The 23,715-nt window shown below is 49.2% G+C and overlaps 4 protein-coding genes across 4 annotated transcripts; all 4 read left to right on the top strand.

Annotated features, from left to right (window-relative positions):
* Window positions 1-44: 44 nt before the first annotated feature.
* On the top strand, window positions 45-2,245 carry LOC306945437 (uncharacterized protein; the record flags this gene model as incomplete). The annotated part of the gene is made up of 5 exons (XM_079534160.1): window positions 45-90; window positions 520-885; window positions 1,466-1,558; window positions 1,716-1,832; window positions 2,223-2,245. The coding sequence occupies 5 exons, from the start codon at window positions 45-47 to the stop codon at window positions 2,243-2,245; spliced, it is 645 nt and encodes a 214-aa protein (XP_079390286.1).
* A 2,279-nt stretch (window positions 2,246-4,524) lies between these two features.
* Window positions 4,525-6,468, top strand: LOC306945436 (uncharacterized protein; the record flags this gene model as incomplete). The annotated part of the gene is made up of 4 exons (XM_079534159.1): window positions 4,525-4,570; window positions 4,969-5,346; window positions 5,956-6,085; window positions 6,156-6,468. 4 exons carry the CDS (start codon window positions 4,525-4,527, stop codon window positions 6,466-6,468), a joined length of 867 nt encoding a protein of 288 aa, XP_079390285.1.
* A 2,817-nt stretch (window positions 6,469-9,285) lies between these two features.
* Window positions 9,286-11,467, top strand: LOC306945435 (T-cell surface glycoprotein CD8 alpha chain-like; the record flags this gene model as incomplete). The annotated part of the gene is given in 6 exon segments (XM_079534158.1): window positions 9,286-9,331; window positions 9,780-9,916; window positions 9,920-10,148; window positions 10,782-10,871; window positions 11,020-11,136; window positions 11,367-11,467. Coding segments are annotated over 6 exon segments (720 nt in total).
* Window positions 11,468-13,726: 2,259 nt separating this feature from the next.
* On the top strand, window positions 13,727-17,663 carry CD8A (CD8 subunit alpha; the record flags this gene model as incomplete). Its single annotated transcript, XM_079534951.1, has 6 exons — window positions 13,727-13,772; window positions 14,144-14,512; window positions 14,821-14,913; window positions 15,591-15,707; window positions 16,493-16,523; window positions 17,609-17,663. 6 exons carry the CDS (start codon window positions 13,727-13,729, stop codon window positions 17,661-17,663), a joined length of 711 nt encoding a protein of 236 aa, XP_079391077.1.
* Between the last annotated feature and the right edge of the window lie 6,052 nt (window positions 17,664-23,715).

Genomic DNA, 23,715 nt, shown 5'->3' with positions numbered 1-23,715 from the left:
AGTGAGAAACATCACCCGCGCTCCGCTGCACCGCCCCGAGGACCATGGCCGGGTCTCCTGCACTGCTCCTCCTGCTCAGCCTGGGGCTCTGTGAGTATGGAAGCGGGAAGGACGCAATTCAGGGCTGCTCAGTGACTGCGGAGGAAAGCGGGAGCAGTGGGACAAGCAGGAACAGAGCCTGTTCAGACAGGTGTTCCTGGAGGGGAAGGGGATGGAGAGAGACGAGGCATGTAGCAGTTGTTAAGGGGGAATCACCTGGCAAAGAAGCTGGGAAATGGCAGCAGCCCCAAGCAGGCAGCTGAAGGGCCTCTGTGAAAGACAGCATCCATCTCAAAAGCCCGGCGCTCTCAACACTGAGTCCCCAGGGACTCCAGCACAGCACCCAAGCGTTTGCATCCACCTCGCAGCCCAGCTGCCTGCCTGCCACGCACCGCACCACCAGGGAAGAGCCCTGCCCAATGGGCCCAGGAGCTCTTCCTGAGCAGCACCTGAGGGGACATGGCCGACTTCTGCCCACAGGCTGCACCAGTGCCCAGGGACAGAGGAACACGATGGAGGCCAGGTTCCTCGAGAGGAAAATGAAGCACCCCCAGCAGGGACAGCAGCTGGAGCTGGAGTGCCTGCGTAATGAGAGAAACAGACCCCTCTTCTGGATCCGCCTGGACAAGAGTGGGAACCTTCACTTCATCTCCAGTACCCATTCCTATTCTACCACCTTCCAGGAGAGTGAGAAAACAGCACCAAACTTTGAGGCGTTATGGAGAGGAAGATCCTATCGGCTGGTGGTGAAGAACTTCACAACGCAGGATGAGGGCACCTATTTCTGCGTCGACTACATCAACCAGGTGCTGCACTTCAGCTCTGGACAACCCGCCTTCTTCCCAGGTCAGCAGCAGCTTCACCCACCTCGCTTACACCCACCTCCCCTGCCCCTGCCTTCTCCATCCGCCCATCGCCCACACTCCCCATGTCCCTGCTTCTTTGCCAAGCCGTCTCATCACACACGCACTGCTCCTCCCCATAGAGGCTCCCTGCCCATCAGCTCCGATCACGGTTCCGGCCCTGCCCAGACACACAGGTGGTCGCACAGCCCAGCAGGTCCTTCCCATCCCAGCAGTACCTCACAATGATGAGAGTTACCGAGTCCACAGCCACCACATCCTTCCTCACCTCACCTGGACCTCTATGTTCTGACAGAATCCATATGCTTAGATCACCTCAAAAAGAAACTAAAAAAATCCCTGTGACTCTCAGGACATATTGTATAACAGAGATGACCCATGCGGAGGGGGCTGATAAGAAATTATGAGTCCAAATTCTGTTTCCAGTGCAGGGCAGCATGTGAAACCATCACTGGTCAAAGGAGACCCTCTAGAAGTTCTTCCTCTTCTGGCCATGTCCTGGCACAGATTGGAGGCAGCTCTTCTGTTGTGCCTCACTGTATTCACTGATTTCTTCTTTCCAGTCACAACTACAGCAGCACCCACCACACGCACGGCCACCACCCAGAGCAGCCAGGTCACCACGAAAGACAACTCACAACAGGGCCCACATGCAGGTAACCCAGCTGTGGGGAGGCAGGGGCTCTGCCAGCAGTGCTGCTTTGATCAGAAGAGGTCAAATTAAAGTCTATGCTGGCTGCAGCCTTTTCAGGATGCAGGGAGATGTCTGCTGTTGGGCCTTCCCTCTTTGTTATCTCTCCTTTCTTTCTGCAGGAATAAGTAATGATAACATACCAAGATTCTACTGCAAAAAGGTCATGTGGATTAACCTGGCTGTCACCTCCCTCCTGCTCCTCACTGCCATCACCATCACCATCACACACTGCCAAAGTAAGTCGCACCTGACAGCCTGCAGAGGTTCCTGCAGCCTCACACCACAGAGCACAGCCCGCTCCCCCAGGGGAATGGGCTCCCTGCCTACTGCCCTCATGCAGCCATTTCATAGCCAGGAGACAGGGAATGCAGTAGGAACGCTGTTAATTTCCTATTCCATATTTTCCTCCTCACTAGCTTTAGATTCAGAAATATTTATCACATTCTGCACTTACAGACAACAAATTATATACAGGTAGTATTGGACTTCTTAACAGAAATTATAAACAGACAAGAAATCACAAACTGCGTTGACTCGGCCATCCTGATATCATCATACTGGGGTTGAAATTGCCAGAATCCAAAACGTTATTCAACCGCTTATTTTGGCCTTTTCACACTGGTCAGGATTACCAGTGAAGATCCATTAGCTGCATTAATTTCCCCAGCATGCAGCACTAATGCTGAAGGACAGATTGTTACACAACAACTGCATTTGCTGATAAATTTCTGGCTCAACTTTGTAATTCATTGGAAGAAATGATGAGTAGAGACAGAGAAGCAAAATGGGGAGGAGTATCATAAAGGCAGGTCGGTACTCAAAGGCTCAAAGTCAGCTTACAGCCAACACAGTGCCTTTCACAGACTGCCTAAAAGCCGTACTCAGTGTTTTACTCTACTGTTTTCAAACTTCAACTGCAAATGCAAGATTGTGATTTAAGAGAAAATTCAGGAATCTTCATTGATAATTTTGATTCCTCCTTGCTAAATTGGTCAGATGTTCTCATGCTAAGAGCAGGAAGGGTCAGCAGTGCTGCAATCAGCACAGCCACGCGTCACACGCGCTCACCACAAGCCGATCGCTTGCAGGACCAAGCTCAGCGTAAGCAAGCAGTGCTGCGTCGCTGCTCAGCAGAAGGCACACAGGCGTCCTCCTCCAGCACCGCACTGATCCCACCAGCAGCACACACAGCTGCCCTGATGCAGCGCCGCCGTTTGGCTGATCCTGCTCAGGATCACACCCTCAATCACACCAAAAACTCAGCTCTCATAGCCCACCTCCCATTTCTGAAGTACTCCCGATTAAAACCAACTAATTCTTAACGCTCTCAGTGTGTTCTTTGGATTCACTCGCAGTTTTCTCATAGGGGCAGAGGGACTGAGCATTCTACAATCAACACCAATAATGTTTAAAATAAAAGAAATTGACTCCCAGCTATATTCAAATACATATGGTTGTCTGAGCAAGGATCCCTGGTGAGAAATCTCTCCCAGCTTTTCCAACTGAATTCCCCTCTGCAAAGAACGAGATCATTCATCTCAAACTCACGACCTCCTGAGCCCAGTCCAAAACAGGTCAGACTCTCCCATCCCTCCAGGATTTTGTATATCTTCTCCACAGCTATACATCATTGATTAATTGTTTAATGAAAATAAATAATTTAAAATCAATTTCACCACAGCCATTACTAATATTAAATGATGATGCCTCTGTTTTTAAGGGTAGGAAGAATCTCCAAACCTGAGAGCTCATCTCCCTTTTCCATCTCTCTCAGTTGCACTATCAGTGCTGCTGATGGTCACTGCTCGGCAGGTGAGCACTCAGCACAACTCTGTGTAAGTGGATCAGCCACCTTGGCTGACCTCAGTTACCCCACCCTAGAAGGCTCCACAGCAGCTTTCCTTACTCACCAAAATGCCTACAGGCCCAATGAAATGAGCCCAGCCATAACCAGACAATTTTGGCCCAATTTCTCACCAAACAGCACTTCCATCAGACAGCGGAGCCAGATGGCATCCAGGAAAAAGAAGGGTATTTGCAGAAGAGAAATACAACAACACATCACAAACAACAGTAGAGCCAGGAAATAACACCAGAAGACACAAATAACACCAGCCCAGGGAAACTGTCACTGCTGTATGTGCAAAGCTGCAGGAAGCCCAGCACTTACCAGTGTGTGAGTGGTCACCTGCAGGCAGCAGCAAGGGCCCTCAGCATTGAGGCATATAAGGTGCGGGGTTTTTTTTTTTTTTGGTTTTTTTTTTTTTTGGCAGGGTGGAAGTCCCTATGGCTGTAGAACAAAAACACAAGAATTTAAATTAAAGAAAATAAGTCTGCATGAGTCTGGGACATGGGGCTGTGATGGCTATCACGTCACAGCCCTCCTGCCCTGCACACAGCGGGTTCTGCACAGAAAGTATAAAGAAGAATTGTGGAGAACACAAAAAATCATGCTGCATTCAGCAACATGTCAGCAATGCATGGACCCTGAGATGAGAAATGCACATGGTTAATTGGTAAATAGAACATAATGAAACACGCTAAAATAAAATCCACTGCATGAAATACAACTTGCAATCCCTGTCAACAGGAAGGGACTTGTTCTTGTTATCTGCTAATATGGACATGATGATTGTGCCCCAAATGTTTCAAACAGCAGTTGGTGGTGATTGATTTGATTTCAAGAGTGAACATTGTCAGTCAAATCTCAACTGAAGACATTGCAGCAAAATTCCTGAGGCACCTTAAAAAATCTCAGCCCAAGTTCTGGATCACAATGAAGTGCTGCAGAAATCATATTTTCTGAATGCCAGCTCTTCACAGCAGAGGGTCCTGATGACATCACATCCTCTCCTATAAGTTACATAAGCTGCCTCCAAAGTGCAGTGAGAAACATCACCCGCGCTCTGCTGCACCGCCCCGAGGACCATGGCCGGGTCTCCTGCACTGCTCCTCCTGCTCAGCCTGGGGCTCTGTGAGTATGGAAGAGGGAAGGATGCAATTCAGGGCTGCTCAGTGACTGCGCAGGGAAGTGGGAGAGGTGGGACTGCAGTGTGTTACGCAGCAAGGGGGGATGGATGCTGGAGGGGATGGGAAAGGGGAGAGAGGGGGCATGTAGCAGCTGTTAGTGGGGAAGCACCTGGCAAAGAAGCTGGGAAATGGCGGCAGCCCCAAGCAGGCAGCTGAAGGGCTGCTCTGAAGGGCAGCATCCATCTCGAGAGCTGGATGCCAAAGCTCTCCCTCAGCATTCACCTCACAGCCCCGCTGCCTGCCTGCCATGCACCGCACCGGTGGTGAAGAGCCCTGCCCAAAGGCCCTGGGAGCTCTAACTTGATCAGCACCTGAGGGGACATGGCCGACTTCTGCCCACAGGCTGCACTGGCAATCAGGGACAGAGGAACAAGATGGAGGCCAGGTTCCTCAACAGGAATTTGAAGCACCCCCAGCAGGGACAGCGGCTGGAGCTGGAGTGCCTGCGTTACGAGAAATACAGACCCCTCTTCTGGATCCGCCTGGAGAAAGATGGGAACCTTCACTTCATTGTCTCCTGCAACCAATGGTACTCTACCACCTATTACTGGGGTACAAAAAATGACAAAAAATCTACGCAGTTTGAGGCATCGCTGAGGGACAACACCTTCAGACTGGTGGTGAAGTCCTTCAGGGCACAGGATGAGGGCACCTATTTCTGCGTCAACTACATCAACCAGGTGCTGCACTTCAGCTCTGGACAACCCGCCTTCTTCCCAGGTCAGCAGCAGCTTCACCCACCTCGCTTACACCCACCTCCCCTGCCCCTGCCTTCTCCATCCGCCCATCGCCCACACTCCCCATGTCCCTGCTTCTTTGCCAAGCCGTCTCATCACACACGCACTGCTCCTCCCCATAGAGGCTCCCTGCCCTCCAGCTCCGCTCACAGTACCAGCCCTGCCCAGACACACAGGTGGTCGCACAGCCCAGCAGCTCCTCCCCATCCCATCTGTGCCTCTGAGCTATGAGAGTTACAAGGTTCGCAGCTCCCACATCCTTCCTCACCTCACAATAATCCAGATTGTCCTAACAAATCCCGAATGCTGGAAACATCCCATAAAGTAACTCAGAGGTTAGGTGTGGGCTGGACTATGCAAAGAAAGGGTTCCCGGGTCTCTCAAAGCTCTATTCTGAATAAGAAGGATCTCTGCATGTGCTGCTCAGGAAGTAGGAACCCTCACCTTCTATTTCCATGGTTGGGCAGTGTTTCACTGCATCACTTTTCAAAATGGGACCTATGAAGTTCCACCCTTGTCCTGCCTTGTCCTGGCAATGGTGGCAGAAGGCGGTTTTATTCTATTTTGCTGTATTCAGTCTTTCTTCTTCCAGTCACAACAACAGCAGCACCCACCACACCCACTGCCACCACCCAAAGCAGCCAGGTCACTACGGAGGACATCTCCCAGCACAGCCCAGATACAGGTAACCCAGCAATGGGGAGGCAGAGGCTCTGCCAGCAGTGCTGCTTTGGTCATAAGAGGCCCAATTAAAGACTGCGCTGACTTCAGGTGATTTCAAGATGCAAGCAGATGTCTGCAGCTGGGCCTTTCCTCTTTCCTCTCTTTTCTTGCTGCAGGAATAAGCAATGAGAACACATCACACTTCTGTCACAAAATAATCATGTGGGTAAACCTGCCATGTGCCTGCCTCCTGCTCCTCACTGCCATCACCATCACCATCACGCACTGCCACAGTAAGTCCCATTCTGACACCCTGCAGAGATTCCTGGAGCCTCACACCACAGAGCACAGCCCACTCCCCAGGGGAGTGAGCTCTCTGCATATTGCTCCCATGCAGACATTGCGTATCCAGGACACAGGGAATGCAGAAAGATGCTCTTAAAATTCCTATCCAGATTTTCCCCATCTCCAAGTTTATCACCAGAAGTATTTATCACATTCCGTGCTACCAGCAAATAGAATATAAGCAGTGAAACCTTATTCTAACAAGCTGCATTGGCTAAAATAGGTATCTGGGCTGGAAGTATCAGAACAAAAACATTACTCAACCATTGATTTCTGCCACTTTGTGCTGATCCGAATTACCAGAGCAAATCCACTAGTTGCAATAATTTCTGCAGCGTGCAGAACAAACCTTCAAAGACACACTGCTACAAGACGTACATTTTCTGTTAAAATTCATGGCTCGATGGTGTAATTTGCTAAAAAGAACCTTCAGAAACAAAAGAGATGACACAAAGGGGAAGGTAATCATTCAGAGGGATTCACACTGAAAGGCTCTAAGTCAGCGCTGAGCCACCAGAGCAGACACAGGGCCTTCAGAGAGTCTGCCTAAAAGCACAGGTAGGTGTGTTTAGTCTGAACCATCCTAATACGGCATCAGCCATCTAAAGTAAAAGATTGTGATTTGAGAGTAAATTCAGAAATCTTTATTGATGCTTCGGATTCCTCCTTGCTAAACAGATCAGATCTTCCCATGTCAACAGCAGGAAGGGACAGCAGTGCTGCAATCAGCACAGCCACGCGTCACACGCGCTCACCACAAGCCGATCGCTTGCAGGACCAAGCTCAGCGTAAGCAAGCAGTGCTGCGTCGCTGCTCAGCAGAAGGCACACAGGCGTCCTCCTCCAGCACCGCACTGATCCCACCAGCAGCACACACAGCTGCCCGGATGCAGCGCCGCCGTTTGGCTGATCCTCCTGTGCTGCCCACCAGCACTGCACACCTCCCGCAGCATCAGTAGCACCAGTAGGCATCTGTAGCATCAGTAATTTCATCTGTCAGCAAAGGATAGCTTCTGAAATTAACAGCTTTGCTACGCGACTTTCTTGCCGCAGATTTGTCCATTTCTTCAGTCCACCCGGCAAGAGTTGAGTGACAACAACTGATTTTAGAGAAATCCCTGTTTTAATCAGGGCAGATTGCATCTGTGATGCTGTCTGTGCCCTGCTCAATAAACTCACCACCAGCAGATGGTTTTGCTGCTTCTGCCATCAGATTTGCCACCACATCACTGGCCGAGTCCATCTGAGGTTGAACTCAACAGCAGTAACTCAGTTTTACCTCAACAAAGAAGTGCTCATCTGTCCATTTCTCACTGAATACTTCTCCTTCAACCACAATTTTTCTTCATTTGAGGGTTCTGTTATGTCTTGAGAAGACGTCAGGAAGGCTGAAATGTTGCTGTGGGTAATTACTGTGTCTCAGTCACCCAGTGGCACACATGGGTAACACACACAGGTTCTTATTTGACTGAGCGTGTGGTGGGTGCCAGAGGTGGAGATAGCACAGCACCGTGCCCTGCCCATGTCCTGGTGGAGCTGATGTGGAGCCAATCTCACCCTGCTGTGTGCCTGTGTCAGTGATGGGTGCACACAGAGGGCCGGGTCGCCCAGCAGGGCAGAGCCGCTGCCATGATGGCACGGGGCAGGAGGCGGCTGCAGGACGGGCTGGGCTGGGCAGCGTGCAGACCACAGGTTGGGCATGCCTGGAATAGAGAACTAAGTGCCTTATGAAAGCAGGCTGAAGTCAAAGGGATTCCTTATTTCTTCTCATTAACCAGCTCATCGCTCCGTGGCAGAGTTGGTGACCAGTGTACAAGTTAGGAACACTTGCTGCTGTGGTGAAGCTGCTTGACCCAATGCACTGTCTTGTTGCGTTCTTCATTGTCCAGCTCTTTTTCACAGAAAAACCAGCAGTTTCATCACTCAGCAGTGCCAGGTTTCTCACAGCCAGGAGCAGGGGTGTGCTTTCCAAAGGAGTAATGGAACAACACCTCCCACACTGAACAGAAGAAAAAGCAAGGAAGCCAGAAAATACCAAAATAAGAATGAAGTAGCAGCAGAGCAAAGCTGTTGAGACAGTACGCGCTAAGCTGCAGGAAGTCAAAACCCTTACCAGTGTGTGTGGTCACCTAGAGATGGTAGGCTGGCCTCTGAATACTGAAGCATGTATGGAGAGGTTTTTGGGCATGGCGGAAGTCCTTGTGGTTGGAGAAAGAAAAAAAAAGCACAGGGTAACTCTTTGTTCTTTAGACCTGAATGCCACTGGGGCACGGGGCTGCCTTGGTGGGTGTCACATCACAGACCTCCTGCCTTGCACACAGTGGCTTCTGCAAAGAAATAACAAAGAACAATTGCAGAGAACAACAGAGCTGAAGTACCCAGATACGTATCAGCAATGCATGGGCTCGGAGATGAAAAGTGCAGGTGGAGAGATGCTGTAAAACATACCCAGGTCTTCTTTAATCTGCAAAAAGAAGTGAATAACACATAAAATAAAATCTGCCAAGAAATACAACTTGCAGTCCATGTTCACGACACAGAACTGGACTTTGTATTCTGCAGATTTGGACATGATGAAAGAGTAGCCCAAAAGTCTGAGAGACAGCAGTCTGCAGCCACTGATCTGACCTCAAGGAGGAACGTCGTCCGCCTGAATCTCAGCTGAGGACATTGCAGCAAAATCCCGGAAGCGCCATTAAATACAATGCTGCAACAACAAGCAAGCAGCAAGATTTGGGTCACAACTGAAGCTCTTCAGAAATTTTTCTCATGCTATTCCATCTGAGAGGTTGAACAATGGCTCTTCACAGCAGAGGGTCCTGATGACATCACATCCTCTCCTATAAGTTACATAAGCTGCCTCCAAAGTGCAGTGAGAAACATCACCCGCGCTCCGCTGCACCGCCCCGAGGACCATGGCCGGGTCTCCTGCACTGCTCCTCCTGCTCAGCCTGGGGCTCTGTGAGTATGGAAGCAGGAAGGATGGAATTTAGGGCTGCTCAGTGACTGCGCAGGGAAGTGGGAGCAGTGAGACTGCAGGGTGTTACGCAGCAGGGGGGATGGATGCTGGACGGGATGGGAAAGGGGAGAGATGGGGCATGTAGCAGCTGTTAGTGGGGAATCACCTGGCAAAGAAGCTGGGAAATGGCAGCAGCCCCAAGCAGGCAGCTGAAGGGCTGCTCTGAAGGGCAGCATCCATCTCGAGAGCCCAGCGCTCTCAAGGCTGAGTCCTCAGGGATTCCAGCACAGCACCCAAGCTGGACGCCAAGGCCCTTCCACCACATTTATCCTCACAGCCCAGATGCCTGCCTGCCACGCACCGCACCGGTGGTGAAGAGCCCTGCCCAAAGGCCCTGGGAGCTCTAACTTGATCAGCACCTGAGGGGACATGGCCGACTTCTACCCACAGGCTGCACCGGTGCCCAGGGACAGAGGAACACGATGGAGGCCAGGTTCCTCAACAGGAATTTGAAGCACCCTCAGGAGGGACAGCGGCTGGAGCTGGAGTGCCTGCCTTATGACAAGGACAGCGGTGTTTCCTGGGTCTGACAGGACAAGGATGGGAAACTTCACTTCATCGTCTACATTTCCGTGCTTTCCCGGACCAGCTACCCAGGGAGCAAGACAACATCTTCACAATTTGAGGGGTCAAAACAAGAAAATTCCTTTCGGCTGGTGGTGAAGAACTTCAAGGCACAGGACCAGGGGACCTATTTCTGCATCAGCAACATCAAACCGGTGCTGCACTTCAGCTCTGGACAACCCGCCCTCTTCCCAGGTCAGCAGCAGCTTCACCCACCTCGCTTACACCCACCTCCCCTGCCCCTGCCTTCTCCATCCGCCCATCGCCCACACTCCCCATGTCCCTGCTTCTTTGCCAAGCCGTCTCATCACACACGCACTGCTCCTCCCCATAGAGGCTCCCTGCCCACCAGCTCTGCTCATGGTCACACTGCCCCATAGCTCCTCCCCATACCATCAGAACCTCAGAAGGATGTGAATTTCAGAGTCCGCAGCTGACACATCCTTTCCAACTTGCATCTGGCCCTCTAGGTCCCAACAGCCTCCATATGCTGACAGCACCTCAAAAACATACTGAGTAATCCCCGTGACTCTCAGGATATGTTTAATACAGGGATAACAACAAGCTCACACACACTGAGGTGGCTGATTAGAAATTAGGAACCAAAATCATTCTGTTTCCAGGGCTGAGCAGCATGTAAAAGCATCAGCTGTTCAAAGTCGATGCTATAAAAGTTCTTCCACTGCTGGCTGCATCCTGGACTAGATAGGAGGAAGCTCGTTAGTTGTACCTCACTATATTCAGTTATTTCTTATTTCCAGTCATAATCAGTCATAAATCCAGGCAGATTTATTGCGTATTGCTGAATTCATCCTTTTCTCCTTCCAGTCACAACAGCGGCACCCACCACACACACAGCCACAACCCAGAGCATCCAGAACACCATGAAGGACAACTCACAACAGTGCCCAGATGCAGGTAACCCAGCTGTGGGGACACAGGGGCTCCGCCAGCAGTGCTGCTTTGATCAGAAGAGGCCAAATTAAAGTCTATGATGATTGCATATCAAGATACAGGGAAATGTCTGCAGCTGGGCCTTTCCTCTATCCTCTCTTTCTTCCTGCAGGAATAAGCAACAAAAACACACTGAAGTCCATCTGTGATGTTTTCCTCTGGGTTCGAGTGGCTGGCATTGGCCTCCTGCTACTCGCTGCCATCACCATCACCATCACACACTGCCAAAGTAAGTCGCACCTGGCAATCTGCAGAGGTTCCTGCAGCCTCACACCACAGAGCACAGCCCGCTCCCCCAGGGGAATGGGCTCCCTGCCTACTGCCCTCATGCAGCCATTGCGCATCCAGGACACAAGGAATGCAGAAAGATGCTCCTTAACCTCTCTTTGAATCCTTTTCCAAAATCATTTTCCTTTAACCATTCTTTAAAATCCTTTTCCAAATTTTCCTCAACTTCAGGATTAGCTTCACAAATATTTATCACATTCCTCACTAACAGAGAAGAAATTGTAAACACAGACATCTTCCTCTACCAAACTGCATTGCCTATACCATTCTGAACCTGGTGTAAGTACCAGAACACAAACTGGATTTTCTGCTGAAATTCCTGGCTCAACATTGCTATCAGCTGAATGCACCCTGAGGTAGTGATAGAGATGCCACAACAGGGAAGGGTACGGTTCAGGAAGATGGATATGGAGCTGCTCTAAGGCAGCTTAGAGACACCAGAGCAGCACAGGGCCTTCCAGAGACTCTCCCAAAAGGCTGAACTAGGTATGGTTGTGTCACAACATTTTCCATTTCCAACTTCCAATAGAAAAAAAGATTGTGGTTTGAGACAAAATCGTTAAATCTTCACTGGAGATTTTATTTCCTCATTACTAACAAGATCAAATGTTCCCATGTAAACAGCAAGAAGGGTCAGCAGTGCTGCAATCAGCACAGCCACGCGTCACACGCGCTCACCACAAGCCGATCGCTTGCAGGACCAAGCTCAGCGTAAGCAAGCAGTGCTGCGTCGCTGCTCAGCAGAAGGCACACAGGCGTCCTCCTCCAGCACCGCACTGATCCCACCAGCAGCACACACAGCTGCCCTGATGCAGCGCCGCCGTTTGGCTGATCCTTCTCTGCCTATGCCTCAATCACACCCAAAACTCAGCTCCCACACACCAACCTCCCTCTCACTGCTGAACTATTCCTCATTAAATGCATCTAATTCTTAACGCTCTCAGTGTGTTCTTTGGATTCATTCATAGTTCTCACAGGGGCACAGGGACTGAGCATTCTACAATCAACAATAATGTTTAAAATAAAAGAAGTCAACTCCCAGCTATATTGAAAAATATATGGTTGTCTGAGCAGGGATCCCTGGTGAGAAATCTCTCCCAGCTTTTCCAACTGAATTCCCCTCTGCAAAGAACGAGATCATTCATCTCAAACTCACGACCTCCTGAGCCCAGTCCAAAACATGTCACAATCTCCCATCCCTCCAGGATTTTGTATATCTTCTCCACAGCTATACATCATTGATTAATTGTTTAATGAAAATAAATAATTTAAAATCAATTTCACCACAGCCATTACTAATATTAAATGATGATGCCTCTGTTTTTAAGGGTAGGAAGAATCTCCAAACCTGAGAGCTCATCTCCCTTTCCCAGCTCTCTCAGTTGCACTATCAGTGCTGCTGATGGTCGCTGCTCGGCAGGTGAGCACTCAGCAAAACTTTGGATTAGTGGATCAACCACCTTGGCTGACCTCAGTTACCCCACCTTGGAAGGCTCCACAGCAGCTTTCCTTACTCACCCAAATGCCTACAGGCCCAATGAAATGAGCCCAGCCATAACCAGACAATTTTGGCCCAATTTCTCACCAAACAGCACTTCCATCAGACAGCGGGGCCAGGATTCTGGCATCAGGAACAGGGGGCACATTTGCAAAATAGAAACACAACAACACATCAGAAATAACCAGAGAGCCAGGAAATAACAACAGAAGACACAAATAACAGCAGCCCAGGGAAACTGTCACTGCTGTATGTGCAAAGCTGCAGGAAGCCCAGCACTTACCAGTGTGTGAGTGGTCACCTGCAGGCAGCAGCAAGGGCCCTCAGTGCTGAGGACCTTTCTGGGCTTTTTTGGCAGGGAGGAAGTCCCTGTGGTTGTAGAAAAAAAACACAGAAATTTAAATTGAAGAAAATAAGTCTGCATGAGTCTGGGACATGGGGCTGTAGTGATGGCTACCACATCACAGACCTCCTGCCCTGCACACAGCGGGTTCTGCACAGAAAGTATGAAGAAGAAATGTGGAGAACAGCTGAGCTGAAGCACTCAGCTACATGTCAGCAATGCATGGACCCTGAAATGAGAAGCACACATGGATCATTTGATAAATGCAATAGAATAAGATATATTAAAATAAAATCCACTGCATAAAATACAACTGCAGTCCACAACAATGGCACAGGACTTCTCCTTGTGAACTGCAAAAGTGGACATGATGAGAGTGCCCCAAAAGGCTCAGACAGCAATTTATGGCTGCTGATTTGATTTCAAGCATGAACATTGTCAGTCAGAGTCTCAAATGAAGTAATCATAGCAAACACCATTTGGCATCACCAAAAACAACTCTATTCTGATAAACAACCTCGAGTTCTAGGTCAACAACTGAAGTGCTGCAGAAATCATTCTTTTCTGAATGCCAGCTCTTCACAGCAGAGGGTCCTGATGACATCACATCCTCTCCTATAAGTTACATAAGCTGCCTCCAAAGTGCAGTGAGAAACATCACCCGCGCTCCGCTGCACCGCCCTGAGGACCATGGCCGGGTCTCCTGCACTGCTCCTCCTGCTCAGCCTGGGGCTCTGTGAGTATGGAAGCGGGAAGGACAGAATTCAGGGCTGCTCAGTGACTGCGCAGGGAAGTGGGAGCAGTGAGACTGCAGTGCGATAAGCAGCAGGAACAGAGCCTGTTCAGACAGGTGTTCCTGGAGGGGATGGGGAAGGGGAAAGAGAGGGATTAAGTAGTTGTTAGTAAACAAAAAACTCTGGAGAAGTTGGGAAATTGGCAGCAGCCGTGAGAAGGCAGCTGAAGGGCTGCTCTGAAGGGCAGCATCCATCTCGAGAGCCGGCAGCCTGCCTGCCACGCATTGCGCTGGCTGGGAAGAGCCCTGCCCAAAGGCCCCGGGAGCTCTTCCTGAGCAGCACCTGAGGGGACATGGCCGACTTCTGCCCACAGGCTGCACCGGTGCCCAGGGACAGAGGAACAAGATGGAGGCCAGGTTCCTCAACAGGAATTTGAAGCACCCCCAGCAGGGACAGCGGCTGGAGCTGGAGTGCCTGCCTTATGACAAGGACAGCGGTGTTTCCTGGGTCCGACAGGACAAGGATGGGAAACTTCACTTCATCATCTACATTCCCGTGCTTTCCCGGACCACCTACCCAGGGAGCAAGACAACATCTTCACAATTTGAGGGGTCAAAACAAGAAAACTCCTTTCGGTTGGTGGTGAAGAACTTCACAACGCAGGATGAGGGCACCTATTTCTGCGTCAGCAACATCAACCAGGTGCTGCACTTCAGCTCTGGACAACCCGCCTTCTTCCCAGGTCAGCAGCAGCTTCACCCACCTCGCTTACACCCACCTCCCCTGCCCCTGCCTTCTCCATCCGCCCATCGCCCACACTCCCCATGTCCCTGCTTCTTTGCCAAGCCGTCTCATCACACACGCACTGCTCCTCCTCAGAGGCTCGGGGCACTGTTGAGAAATTAGGAGACCATAGCACTCAATTCATATGGTTTGGCAGCATGTTGTGGCATCACTGTTGAAAATCCTTCCTGTGGTGGCCAAGTTTCAGCTGGGGTGAGAGAAAGCTCTTGTATTCTATCTCACTGTATTCATCCAATTTACTTTTAGTCACAACAACATCAGCGCCCACCACACCCGCTGCCACCAACCAGAGCAGCCAGATCACCAAGGAAGACATCTGCATGCAGAGCTCAGATCCAGGTAACCCAGCTGTGGATAAATGAAATAAAGGCCTATGCTGACTACAGGCATTTTGGGATGCAGGGTGAGGGGAAATATCTTGAGCTTCATCAGTGAGATGCTGATGAGGGGATGAAACTAAAGCCATTATGGCATGTGCTGCCCAGGGAAGAGATGAAATCTCCTTTCCCAGAGGTATTCAAGAAATGAGCGTATGTGGCACTGTGGGACATGGGTTAGTGGGCCATTCTTGAACTAGATTTTCTTAGTGGTCTTTTTAAACCTCAGTGATTTCATGATTCCAAACCCAAGTTCTTTTCCCACTCGGGGTGACTTAAGAGGCACAGGAATTTTGATGACAGGACAACACCAAAAGAAGGGAAAGCATTTTGAGCCAGCACTGGTTTTAGCCCCAGAAGGAAATCCGAGAGGACTTCTGGCTACATGTCCTCCCTCAGCTCCCCAGCGCAACGCCAACAGCATCAGCCCACAACTGGGGATGTCACCTGAGGATGTGCCTGGTCCCCACCCCCCCCTTTGTGCCCTGTGGAAGTCCTCTCCTCACATACACCTACCGCCAGCCTCGCTCAGAGCCACGCAGCTCTGTGCTGCAGGACCTCCCAGTGGCTCTGCCACAGCTGGACATCAGCACAGCTGGGAGATGGGCCTTTCCTCTTTCCTCTCCTTTCTTCCTGCAGGAACAAGCAACAAGAACATGCTGAATTTCTACTGTGAGATTTACATCTGGGCTCCCCTTGCTGGCATCTGCCTCGTGCTCCTTGTAGTTCTGGTTGTCACCATCGTGCTCTGCCAAAGTAAGTCGCACCCTGACACCCTGCAGAGGTTCCTGCAGCCTCACACCACAGAGCACAGCCCGCTCCCCCAGGGGAATGGGCTCTCTGCCTCCTGCCCTCACGCAGCCATTGCATATCCAGGACACAGAAAATGCAGAAGGACCTCTCATAAAATCATTTTCCATATTTTTCTTATCTACACATTTAGCTTCAGAAATACTTATCACATCCTCCTGCCAGACAATAAATTACAAAGAGAGAAATGTTACCGCACCCAACTGCATTGACTCTACCTTAGATCCTCAGACCAGGCACACTGCCTTTAATATGCATTGGCTAAGGGCAGTGCTCAGTATCTCTCTGCATCCCACTGTAAGTTTGCGGTAGCAGTGAGTAAAACCTCAGCCCATGACACCCTCCTGGTTTGTAGATAAGGATCGCAGCCATGTGGATACAGACGTGGTCCCACGCCGGGTGGGAGCGTTGCCATTCACCTTCTTCAGCAGTAACTGCCGCCAATGGATTTTCAGCAGCGTGCCAGAGTTGCTGGAGACAGCAAAAAGGAACTCAGCCCTGTGCCCCCAGCCTGACATGGCAGCTCTGAAGCCGAGTGCTGAGGGAACAGGAGCTGCAGCAGCGCCCAGCACATGGCTTCCCCCACACATGGGCTCAGTTCGCATGCTCTCAGCCTGATAGGAGACAGGAAGGCAGCGAGTTGCTGGGGAATGCCAGCCCTACACAGCAGCTGCACTGCTTTCCTACCCTGTGACTTCATATCTCTGAACTGTTTGCTCTTTTCATTTTAGAGACCAGAAGACGACGATGCAGGTGTAAGAGGTCAGTATGTGACAAGAGGGATGCTTTTGTCTTGAAGTCTGTAGCATTAATACTGGGCATAAGGCAAGCAGGTGGCACAGGAAACACCGAAATGCACCTGGACTTTCTTCTCCCAGTGTGCAGTAGATAGGAGGGGACTGTGTAATTGTTGAGCAGGGGAGAGGGGAAAAAAAAGAGATAAGCAAACAGAGAAAAGAACCTTACATCATTCAAATCCCTGAGCACTGATGACACTACGCAAAGCCAGGATGCATCAGCAGAAACCAAAACCCTCTGCACACCAGCCAGTGCTCATCCCTTCCCCTCTCTCTCATCATCCCAAGCCTTCAAGAACACACTGTCAGAATAATAATGTTGCAGGCTGCAGTTTACCACTTTTGAACTCCCATTGCCCAGCAGCAGCATGCGCCTTGCTTCTGCAGCCTGACCTCCCTGCAGCTGGTCTCACCCAGCCTGCTCAGCAGAAAACCACTTCTGCACTTTGCAAGGTTGGTGCTGAGCCCAGTGCAGGGCTGTCACAGAGAAGTGCTCGACCACGGAAATCCCCAGTGCTGCTCCAGTTACACCAGCACCATGCAGGTGCTGCAAAAGAGAGGCTGCAAACAGCAGTTTCATATCTCTGCAGCCTTCTCTGCAAATGGAGCCCTTTGCAGCTGATAAATCCAGCCTGCTGGTTACACATCCACAAGTTTCATAGACAAGAAGGAGATATGTTTTATAAACAATTTAATTGCTCACTGCTAGTAATAGGGAAAACCTCTCTACTTGCATTTACTGAAAAGGGATCCCTACATCTATGTTTGCAGCCACTGCAGAATATTGGGGCTTTTATTTAGAGGGACACCTTTCTGGTGCCACTGACTGAGACAAGGCCTATTTCTATTCTATTCTATTGGAAGCCTATTTCTTATCATTATTTTAACTACTGCTTAGCAGCATACAGATGCTGAATGAGTGCAAAGGGGACGCAGCGATGCTTGCAGCTGGCTAGGAGGTCCCAGGCTGCACCTTGAGCTGAGCAGCGGGATGGGAACTACCTCCTTGCTCACTGCACATCCAAATAAATCCTTTTTTCCCCTCTCTAGACCTCCAAATGGGAAGCCTGGTGCAAAACCCAGTGTACCAACCCGACACATATGAGCAGCTGCAGCGCCCGGTTGCTGGTCAGCATCTGGGAGCCGCTGCTGCCAAAGGCAATCTGCCACATAGCTACTACTCTTCGAGCATGCTATCCTGAGAAATCCAGAAAGACAGCAAAGGAGCAGAGTCACACAGAGCCAGCACCTCCCTGAAGCACAGCTCTTACTGAACCAGAGCTTTTCCATTGGATTCCAAAGGCCCAACACCACCTTCAGACCCAGCAGAACTCTGTGGTTCCAGCAGAAGAAAGCGGTCAGTCCTGATGCAAAGACCCATCGGTGACAAGTGGATGAGAAATAAGGATATTGACTGATCTGCCCCCTTTTTTGTGGTGCTGTGCAGCCCCCTCAAAGTTTCACAGAGTCACAGAACGGCTCACGTTGGAAGGGACCTTACAGACCATCACATCCCAACCCCAGCCATGGGCTGGGTGCCACTACCGGGTCAGGCCGCCCAGGGCCCCATCCAACCCAGCCCTGAGCAAAGTTTCATCTCATATAACATAGGGCTGCACTGAGAAAGCAAACAAGGATATAAGGGCTGTACTTTTGGGAGTTTTACACTCCTGCAGGCTGAAGTTTCTTATTTCTCCTTTGCTCCCTTCATCCTGCTGCTAACCCCACACCCACTGTGCTCAGCACTTCCACCTGGGCACAAAGTGGGACTTCCCTTCTTTCTGGAATAACTGGTTGAGTATTAATAAATTAACAGCCTCTGTTACTTGCTTTGGCTAAGCAGGACTTTCAGCATACTTGGGGCACTGCGAGCAAGAGTTGTTTATTTTTTCACCTCTGTGCCTGATGTAAATATTTCCTCATTACAGTGACACGTCAACACCTGAGATAAAATAAAGCAATGTTTCCAGACAGATTCACTAATGCTTCTTTCTTTCTTTGCTTTCTGGCCTCAGAGAAGCCAAAACCCCATGTGAAAACCTGGGGGTTTGAGGCAGCCATGTGTGTAAGGGCATCAGACGCCGCAGTTTAGATTCCAATGGTCCTTGAGACAATCTCTGCATTGATTTTCTCAGGGAGATGCAGGATGGGTCCAGAAACACTCCCTGCACCATGAAGGTGGAGGAGATAAAGGTTTCGGTGTTGTCTCCAAACAGCTGATAAAGGCCTGGGGAAAACAAAGAACATGAAGCTTTTTGCAGAGGGGGGGACAGCAGGACAGCTGGGGATGAGAGAAGCTGAGAGAGAAGCAGTTTTTCAGCTTAGCTCCAATCATACCAAACTGAAAAAAGACAGAGTAAACGAACACATCTAAAGCTCATCCCTGCTTCACCATTTCCTCACTGTTCTCAGTCAACGCATTGCAGTTTTAGGCAGCCCCACGTGCACCACATGCAGCCACCCTCCTGTAACTCATCAGGCAATGCTCCAACAATGTTACCCCAAAAATCCTCTCCCAGCAGCTCAGGCGGTTCCCACACCAAGTGCAACCCTAGTGCAGGAATTATCTTTGTGCCTCACGTGGCACAGATGCAGCCGCACAGGTATTGAGATGCAAGAAAATAAAAAGCAATTCTAACTAAGGAAATACAAAACGCCTCCCAAACAGAAAACCAGGTGTAGCATTTAACTGTAAAGCACTTCAGAAAAGAAAGTGCAAGCAGCTCAAGCAGATGAAAAGATGAAGCTCTACAGCTGGCATGTCTCATGCAGCAGCTCTTCGCACTGATGTTAGCCCCACTGGTTGCAGATACCTGGCTGTGCACAACATGGTAGGTGACATACACTGAGATAAACGCATTAACACTCAACAGAGAACCTGGCAGAAGCATTACTCTGTATTCTTTCCTCTATGCTCTGCTGCTCTTTAAAACAAAACAATCTATGTGTGCAATATTCAGTAGAGCTCTGCTACTATGAGAGCCCCTGGAGGTCAATTCTGTAGGGAAAAGCAGGCAAAGCACAGCAAAGCAACACTCTAAGTAGTGAAACACGCATATTTGGACATTAGCAGGTACTGATGTTACATAGATGCTCCACTGTGCAGGGCTGCACCAAGATCCCGGTCCTGGAGGGAGACTGACGCAGGCAAAGCCATCCCAACACCACAGATGAGTGCAGTGAAGGACCTGGAAGTAGCACACACTATAAGGAATCTTAACTTGCACATGAAATCCAACATTTTGGGGAAAAACTACAATGCTGCCAGGTGCAATTTCCCTCCTGAACACAGAATAAAATTCACTGCTCAGTGGGAGCAGGCACTGAAGCTCAGCCCACTCTTCTGGGGCTAAAGCTGGCACGTGATGTGCACCCTGTGGAAACCATGCCATGCTGTTGCTTCAGCATTCTGGACACAAAAAGTACAATAAGGGAAAAGAAATAGTGACAGAGACCTGAGAAACACAGTAGAGGCAGTAAAATATGACTCTCCTGTAAAGAGGTTTCTTCCTTCTGATTCATCTCATATAAAACCTACTCAACACCCAGGGTCAGCACGACCTGCCCATTGCTGAGCTCATTCCAGTTTGCACTGACACTGTGCTGCTAAGCTACATTCAAAGTAACCCACCGGATCATGGAAAAAAACCATTAGTTGCAAAGCAGAATACAAACTTGGCCAGACTACCAGGGCTTTGTATTTGGAATGTGCAGATAAGGCTGTGCTTCTCCATGGAACCTATTGATACTGCTACCCAAATGCATACCATCAAGGCAGAGCTCATGCACAGCCAGCCATTAACACAGGCATGGAGGAAACAAGGCATTATCCTTTAAGTTAACCCACACATTGAAAATCATGGAGGACAAAGCAAAAGTTTAACCTTCAAAGGCAGCTGGCAAGGAACAACAGACTGTTATCTCACACATCTTGTTAAACCACACTTCTCTTGTGCATAAATATTGAGGCTTGCATTAAGTTTCGAGTAAAAACCCAACATTGCATTACATCTTTACTCATTATAGATCATCTCTGGTGCTCTCTCATCTTTTTCTTCTGTTCTGAAATCACCGTTCCCTACACTGGAAGGAAGAGCACAAGAATGGGGATGGTTTATAGGGCATAACATTTCCAGAGACACACCAGTCTCTGCAGGGAAAAGCAGAGAGAAGAAAACAGTATTTTGAGGTAGGCAAACTAATCTTGCAAGGAAAACCAAGCCCAAACTTACTGCTCTGTTAAATGCAGTGAGTTGGCCCTACGTAACAATAAATAACTTGAAGGCTGAAGTTTGGCAACAGCCGTGTTGTACAATGCGACAAAGAATGAAAGCAACAGGAGGAGTGAAATCTAAGTTAGCAGGGATCAAAAGCTCTAACTCATTCCTTCTAATGTATAGCTTCTGCTGCAGCTGCTATGCGAGTTAATTAACCTGACTTATGGACAGAAGACTCAAATCAATATTTCAGCAGAGAAACACTGATTTTTAGCAGGCATGGCTGAATGACCAGCCTGCAATTGCTGCCTGCAATTTACAGCACTGAAGACCCTGCAGGAAAAGATTTTCCTTGTTCAAAAATACCTCACAGAGCAGCAGATCACCGACAGGGCTGAAGGAGCCAAAGGACTCAGGCTTGTTGCAACACCACGGTCACAGCACCAGGAAAACATCCAGTAGCTTTTAACCAGCACTTGAAGTCAAAGGTTACGTGCTAGTTTCATTGCAGCTCCAAGTCCAGCGCAGCAGGCAGAAGTCACAGTGATGTGGATACATACAGAACCTTCCACTTACTGTGCAGCACTCTCATTAAAAGGCATTGCAGTGCAAGGGGATCCAAATTTGGCACAGAAGCTCAGAGATAACTGCAGTACTTCAAAATGCTTTAGAAGCACGAGGCAGAAGTATTTGATTTTAAAAACACTGTGGATGTTTCCAAACTGCAGTGCAGAAAATGGACGCATTGGCTGCTGATCAGATCTGACATAAGAAAGCCTCCTGTTATTATTCACTCTTTGGGCAAAGGAAACAATTCAGGCAGTAGGAGATAAACAAAAGGCAGCTCTAGGAACCAAAGCACAGGCAGTGCCTCACAACCACCCAGCACCTCATGCACATAAGCACTCTGTACTCAGACAACGAGCATCATCTGTTGGCGGAGCTTCAAAACTGCAAGCAGTTATCCAGCAAGCACACAGCTAGGGAAAGAACAGTCAACACTGTAAACTAGCTATGTGTCCATAATGCGAACTATTTAGAAAACAGGATCACACTTAGAAATTCAATTCAGAACTTTTCCAATGCACTGCCAACTAATATCTGCCATTTTTGTACTCGGAGAACTGCATCAGAGGCATTTTCAACATGGGCTTATGTTCACACCAGCACCAAACCACGAGCAATGTGACAGAGCAACAGTAAAGTGCAAGGTTTTGCATTTGGGCCAGAGCAATCCCAGGCATCCTTACGGACTGGAAGGAGCAGCCCTTGAGAGCAGCCCTGCAGAGAAGGACCTGGAGGTCCTGATGGATTAAAAACTGAACATGAGCCAGCAGTGTGCTCTTGCAGCTCGGAAAACAAATGGTATCCTGGGCTCCATCAGAAGAGGGGTGGTCAGCAGGGACAGGGAGGTGATTGTCCCCCTCTACTCTGCTCTTGTGAGGCCCCATCTGGAGTACTGTGTCCAGGTCTGGAGCCCCCAGTGCAAGAAAGGGAGCTGCTGGATTGGGTCCAGAGGAGGGCAACAAAGATGATCAGCGGGCTGCAGCACCTCCCCTATGAAGACAGGCTGAAGGAAACTGGACTTGTTCAGCCTGGAGAAAAAAAGACTGCAGGGTGACCACACTGCAGCCTTTCAGTACCTAAAGGGAGCCTACAGACAGGAGGGGAATCGACTCTGTGAAAGGGTGGATAACAGCAGGACAAGGGGAAATGGTTTTAAGTTGAGGGAGGGGAGATTTAGGTTGGGTATCAGGGGGAAGTCCTTTACCCAGAGAGTGGTGAGGTGCTGGAACAGCTGCCCAGAGAGGCTGAGGATGCCCCGTCTCTGGAGGTGTTCAAGGCCAGGTTGGATGGGGCCCTGGGCAGCCTGGTCTAGCATTAAACGTGGAGGTTGGTGGCCCTGCATGTGGCAGGGAGTTGGAGATTCATGATCCTTGAGGTCCTTTCCAACCTGCCATTCTGTGATTCTGAGAACAGAGCTGTTCCCTGGGAACTGTTTTTTTTCCATTTAGTCCATATGTCACCACGTTTCAATACAAAGCAACTCCACGCAAAAGAAAAGATGGAAAACAATGTCACCAAGACTAGGAAACCTACATGGAAAATAATATCCTCACCTGTTTATTGTTAGTTTTACCACTCGGTAACCTGGTTGGTTGGAACTCAGTGTGAATACAACAGAAGTTTTGCAGAAAGTCACACATCTGCATTGTTCACACGAACCAAACGCATTTCAGGCTCAAAATTTGTGTGCCTCGACTTGTTGCTCTTCGTGTCTCTTTCAGGACATCCATTGTCACTGATCCGACAGAGTCCAACTCAGTCTCTCAAGCCAGGTGACACACATTCAAAAGGTGGAGATGTCTCACAGACGGTCTTCTCTGCAGTGCATGGTGCTAGTGCATTCAACCAGTGTGTCAGAATTCAACCGTGTCAGCTTGGGTGTTTTACTCCACAATACAGGAATAGAATTTTACACGTAGCTTCGCATGCCTTATGGCTGCTCGCCCTACTATAGGACAGTGCAATAAATACAAATATCTGCACACTAGAAAAAGATTGAACTGCCATGATCTACACCTTGTTCATGAGTACAAATTTACCTAGTCAACAATATGACAAATTTAGCAGAAAAAGTGGCAATGGCAGTAATAGTCTACTACAAAAACAAGGCTAGAAGCAAAGTGTTCTCAAGCTACAGAAAACTTGCTACCTCCTAATACGTGACGTAGGGCCCAATTCTGCCAAGTGCAGCGTCGTGACCAGAAGACTGCATCAGAACATGCTTTTCCCCCATTTAACAATGAATAATTATACAATTTATTTGGTTTTGATAACTGTTTATAAATAGCACACTATAATGACTATTAACCTATACAGCAACATGACATTTATAGCCTAATCCTGAATACAAAGTCCAAAGAACATGACTACGAA

Source organism: Tetrao urogallus, assembly GCF_951394365.1.
Source record: "Tetrao urogallus genome assembly, chromosome: 4".
NCBI lineage: Eukaryota > Metazoa > Chordata > Aves > Galliformes > Phasianidae > Tetrao > Tetrao urogallus.
This window is presented reverse-complemented; position numbering and strand designations above follow the sequence as displayed.